Here is a 6,000-nt window from a genome sequence, read left to right on the forward strand (position 1 = left end):
AAAGTCCCCAAAGAAAGTAACTTTGAAGAATGCCTGACAGCGGTCACTGGTGTATTAGTCAAACATCAATTTCATTACCTGATAAGTTTGGTATATTAAAGACATGTTAAAATAAAGGAATTTTTGCTCTGTTTAACATGTGACTTCAGGTCTACCTTAATTTTCCTATCAAAGGTATAAATGGCTCCCTCTTTCTGTATACAGTAGAGAGGTAACTTTTGCAGCATTCAATTTCTTTTTAAAACTATATCACTTTTAGAGGAAAGTTAACATTTTTCTTTATGTTAATATGTCCAAATCTAGCCACTGTGTTCTTTCACTGTGTGAGTGTATGAGTTCTCCAATGCATCTATACACACTGTATATAAGCTTGATGCCCATGGAAGCCAGAATCGGGTGTCAGGTTCCTAGTAAAAGAAGTTATATACAACTGTATGTCACCCTATGGGTGCTAGTTACCAACCATGAGTCCCCTGAAAGAATCTTCGTAACTCCTGAGCAACACATTGAAAGCCCTGCCTTGTAACTGTGTTCTTAAGAGGCTGCGTGGCATACAAAAGTGGTACAGCACAGTTATAACAGTTATGTATAACAACTGTAGTATGAATATATACATATTCATTTAGTCATAATTTATATATCTATATGTATACAATATACATGCACAAGTTAATTTATATTCTTCATATGTCTTTACTCAATGATCTAATATTGTGATCATATAAAAGTATTGTTATCGTAGGTACCCTTTAGAGAAAACATGTAAATTGTAATTATATTAACTACTAATATCAACTGTGAGCAGAATATTTCATGTTCAGAAAATAACTTCCAAATTATATAGAATTATTGTTTCAATGATAAGAAATTCTTACTTAAATAGTTCAGATAAAATGTTGGAGGAAGGGTGTTTTAGAGTGAAGAGAAAGTTTAATGAAGTTTAATCATTAAACTGTATAATTAAAAGTGGATTTTCTTTGCATTTTATAATTCTATATGTGTTTCAAATGTCAATATTGAACAGAATCCAAATATAGACACCAAAATAAATATAAAATTGACATTGAATTACTATTCCCTTTAGCTTCAAGTCAACAGTAGAGGCTATCGATGATTTTCACACCCAAATAATCGTCATTTTTTTTATCTTTTCTTCTTAGGGAGATTATGGTGGCCCACTCATTTGTGAACAACACAAAATGAGAATGGTTCTTGGTGTCATTGTTCCTGGTCGTGGATGTGCCATCCCAAATCGTCCTGGTATTTTTGTTCGAGTAGCATATTACGCAAAATGGATACACAAAGTAATTTTGACATACAAGTTGTAATAGCCATAGAAGAGGCCAGTGTATTTGAAGCATCCATGGATACAGGAAGATTTCCAAGACTTCAGGATTAAAATGTCACCTAAAACAATCCTAAAACAACTACTTGAGTGTTGTGAGTGTTCAGATACTCATTAATATATGTGGGCGTTTTCTGTTGTATTGTTTGTCAGTGTCCTTTTGTAAATGTTGAAGTGAGGTAGGGTACCTGCAAATGCAGTAACATATCTCCTGAAGATACTTGAATGGATTTTAAAAAAATACAAAATTAGAGTTGCTAGATGCTAAAAGTTTTAAAGAAAAAAGGTTAATTAATCATTCTATGCTGCTTTCCAGGTTAATATCTTAACGATGAATAAATCATAAGTTAAACATTATTTTAAATCCACCAAAACAGTTTATACCTTGTGGTTTTAAATTGTAACTCTGTATTAAATTATATTACATTTCATATGCCATATGTTATAGCTCATTCATTTTTTACAACATGTATCTTCCAAATACTGGCACATGAACATCCACTTAGAAAAGCACGTGCCCATATCACATGGCTGGGCACACATGCAGCATATATTTTAGTTTAAACCATGATGTATCTAGTATAATCTCTAATATTTTGGATGTATGTATCTATATTTGTCCTAAAATTTAAATGTTTTGAAAGATCAGTGGGAATATTCAGGAAAGGTACAAGATATATACAAGCATATATGTATATGATATATGTATATGATATATGATCGCCACTGGACAGTGTTTAATGTGAGGACAGGATCCATAGGATAAAATGACTAGCCTTGATGTTTATTTATATTTATTATCCTAGTTATTTTGTGTGCTTCCTAATTCCTAAAAAGCAAAACATAATGTATATATTTGTATTATTTCTTTCCTCTAAATTTGGGGTACTTATTTATGCAGGATATTGGTAGATCAGTCTTCTTAAAACATCTATTCAGTTCTCAAGTGCATCTTAAGGAAGAGATTCAAGAGCGTGTCTGTCTCTAAGAATGTATTTATATGGGTTACTTTTAAAACTTGCTGCTATGATTGGCTTCTAGCTCATTTTACTTAAATTTTAAAAAATTATCATAAAATGGTCATGACTGCAATGCTTTGTGAATATCCCTTCATTAAAACTGCTTAGAAATGTTTTGGAAAAAAAATGCAAAACCATTCTCAATCTAAAAACTGTTTCTGAAAAATCAGGTATGTTATAAAGACATTTCATATTATCTCATTCCTTTTAACAAAGTTTTTTCCCAATAATATGGAATATTCATTTAAATTTTATAACCTGTATGATAATATTCGAATTTTAGATATTTTTCTACTTGCCATGATTTCTACTAGCTAAGCATTGTGCATTTATCCAAAAGTAACATATTAAAACATAACAGGACACCTTCTAGATTCTCACAGTATTCATGTATAAATGAGGAATATTAAGGGTTATTGTTGAGTTTAAATCCAGGAGTCACATTTTACAGATTGGATTATCTTAAATTCTTTACCGACCAAAGATCCAAATGATAACCCAGTGCATCCTCCTGTGTGTTCCCAGTGAAGAAGTCCAGAAGCTGTGTCACACACACACACACACACACACACACACACACACACACGCACATGTGTTTCTGATCACGTAGGTACTGTGTCAAGAAACCATGTGCAGAGACCCAGTGAATTGCCAGTCCGTACCATTTTGCTTTCACTTAACTTTTTTCCCCTTTATAATCCACCATTTCTAGGAAACAGAAATTTGAAGTTATATTATCAAAATATTAAAGTACTTTCTTTTTTATTGGATATTTTTTATTTACATTTCAAATGTCATCCCTTTTCCTGTCCATAATCCCCTATCCCCATCCCTCCTCCCCCTTCTTCTATGAGGGTGCTCCTCCACCCATCCACTCACCCCTTCCCACCTCCCCACCCTGACATTCCCTTACTGGATTATCTAAGTTCCAGTGCTACATGTAAATTATATTGGTAAAGCTACTATTACAATTGTAATTCTTTAACATACTGACATTTTACAATACTTCTTTTAGTGTGTGCATGGTTTTTTTTTTTTAAGAATCCATGAAAAGAAAAACAGCAATTACCTAGAAACAATATGCAGTCAAATTTCCAGATACTTTGGAATCAGTGTTTTTAAATTTTCTTAAAGAGGTAAACTAACAACAACAACAACAACAACAACATCATCATCATCATCAAACGTGGTACATGAAGCACCTCTACCAATGAGGTTTCCTTTGCAGTAGGCAAAGGAGATGGCTTTGATGCTGAACAAGGTCCTCAGTGTCTCACTTGGTAGGAGAGGGTATATTTATCTTGTCAACAACACTATGTACAGGATGGTTTTCTATGAATAAAGTTCAATGGCAAAAAAGAGGAAGTTTTCAACTTATCTAGAAGTCTATATTATATTGTGTCAAGGACAAGAGGAGCTTTCAAGGCTGGTTTTGTTTTGACCAAGTTAACGGTTACACACTGTTATAATTGTAGACATTTTCTTATGTCTGCAGGAATAAAAGTGTAAAACTAAAACGTTCGTCATACGCTTCTGCTGTGCAGAGGGATGGTAATTCTTTTGTATATTCTTTAATGTTATTGTAAAATATAAAGTAACTTTTACCTGTTTGCTGTGGGCAGGTCCTCAGTGCAATGGTCTATAGCAAGTCAGTCTCTGGCATTAACAGGCTCTTGCTTGCTCTCTAAGTGTTTCAAGCTACATGAATGTGAAACACTGGAACGCAAGGAAATTAACCATTATGGCATGTGTTAGTAAAACTGTATTTCACTTACCCCTGTGGAATTTCTTGCTTTAGCAGAGGTACTGTGCAAAGTGAGTGTTCTAGCCTTAACTTCCCTGGAAAGAGCACTGTCAAGAACTGGGAGTCCTGTCGGGCACGTTCTTGCTTCTAAGCATTTTTCCTTTTTACAAAATAAATACTGGCTTTGTAACATAGAGCACATGAAGTAGAAAGTGTCAGTGCTATCTTAAATTGATTGATTGAAGTACGACAGTAACTAACTTCCGGTCACTGTGTGTATGAAACCACATATATTACATTTATCGAAAACTCATAAAATAACAGGGATTTGGGTAAAGACAACACATTTGCCTCTTTATAATAAGTTATTTGCGATGAATTGTTCTTCATAATGAAAAGTGCAAGGAAAAAATGTATCTTTCAAAGTTCAATGGAAGTTCAATGGAATCTATTAATAAGAACAAACGAACAAACCAACCCAACGAAAACGTTAAATTATCCAGGATCCTTGCCTCTTGACAGTGCGGCTTTTACATGGACTCATTCCTGTTTGCACAGAAGGCTTCTGTCTTTGGGAAGCTGAAAACCGAATACTGTGGACATGGCGACTTGTCAGCCTGTGTACATAGGACAATGATAAGCTGCCAGTTGAGTGGGATAGCTGGATGCTGACCCCCAAAAGGCAACACTGTGGTGATGACTTGTATTATAAATTCTCTGTAGTTAATAAAGTTGTTATTTTTATAACCATGATTATATTATTATTCTTAATAATAATAAAATATTTTACCAAAATGTCTCCTTTCTCTTTTATAATTACATGTGTAAACAAATTAGTGTCTGTCCTAGGATTTTAAATTGGCAAACAGCAGCAACATGGATTTATTAACAGAAATGCCATATCTTTTCTTTTAAGAAATATAAAACTTCTGTGTAAACCTACATAAAGATTGGATTTTCTTCTGATTTCTTTCCATGATCAGGGGGTCATCAGAAAAATCACTAATATCTATGTTTTTGGAAATCACAAGTGAAAAATAGGATTATATTGTGTTATTGTTTAGATTTGCTAGGAAGCGACTTTGCTGTATTTTGCAACTGTGAACAAACTATTATAAATGCTACTGACTTTCTCTTACAACCATAAGTTATAAAATTATTTTGAATTTTTAATTAATTTATAGCATCTTTACAGGGCACTCAATAATTTCACAATACATATGAATCCAAAAAGCTTATTTACCTCAAACTGTAAGAACTAATGTTCTAACAAGGAGCTCTGAAACACTGTTGATTATTTCTAAGTTTACCATACATCCCTCCCCACCAAATGATTGCAAACTAGTACTCTTATATAGACTTCGATTTCAAATGATGAATCATATATAACCTTGACAGATGTAGTAAAGCAGCTGATCCTTTTTAGTGAGTATGCTTAAAATAGAATGTACACACTTACTCATTTATGTCAGTATAATGTTTAGGCATGCATACCATGAATTAAAAGAATTCACCTTAGGCTCCAAAAGTCTATCTATGTATTCTTCTCTTTCAAGTAAAGAGTCCAAAAAGCTTCTTTAAGAGATGAGATTTGACCAAAAGAAGATCCACTTTATAGTAACAGAAAGGATGTTTTTATCATTAGCGTAATGCATCATGGTTTCATCAGAAAAGAATTTATTCTAGATAAAAAGAAAAGAAATGGAATTTGATAAATTTCTCAATAGTACAGAAAACATCATACAGAAATTCCAAAAGTTTGGGTTCCTAATGCAACACTGTTTACTCCTCTGTATAATAAAGCTTTAATTAACCTGTTATTAATTATTAAGTCTTAAGTTTTTACATTAATTATTTACATGTTTAAAGAATAATAACGCACTCATACTTTT

At 32.9% G+C, this 6,000-nt stretch overlaps 1 protein-coding gene across 2 annotated transcripts in view; it reads left to right on the forward strand.

Annotated features, from left to right (window-relative positions):
• Hgf (hepatocyte growth factor) overlaps window positions 1–2,734 on the forward strand; it is a 69,023-nt gene extending 66,289 nt beyond the window's left edge. For both annotated transcript variants that reach the window (XM_032907056.1, XM_032907055.1), the window contains exon 18: window positions 1,161–2,734. In XM_032907056.1, the coding sequence (XP_032762947.1) occupies window positions 1,161–1,328 (168 nt within the window). In that variant the 3' untranslated portion in view covers window positions 1,329–2,734. The remainder of the gene's footprint in view (window positions 1–1,160) is intronic.
• The last annotated feature ends 3,266 nt before the right edge of the window (window positions 2,735–6,000 follow it).

This window comes from Rattus rattus, chromosome 6 (assembly GCF_011064425.1).
Source record: "Rattus rattus isolate New Zealand chromosome 6, Rrattus_CSIRO_v1, whole genome shotgun sequence".
NCBI lineage: Eukaryota > Metazoa > Chordata > Mammalia > Rodentia > Muridae > Rattus > Rattus rattus.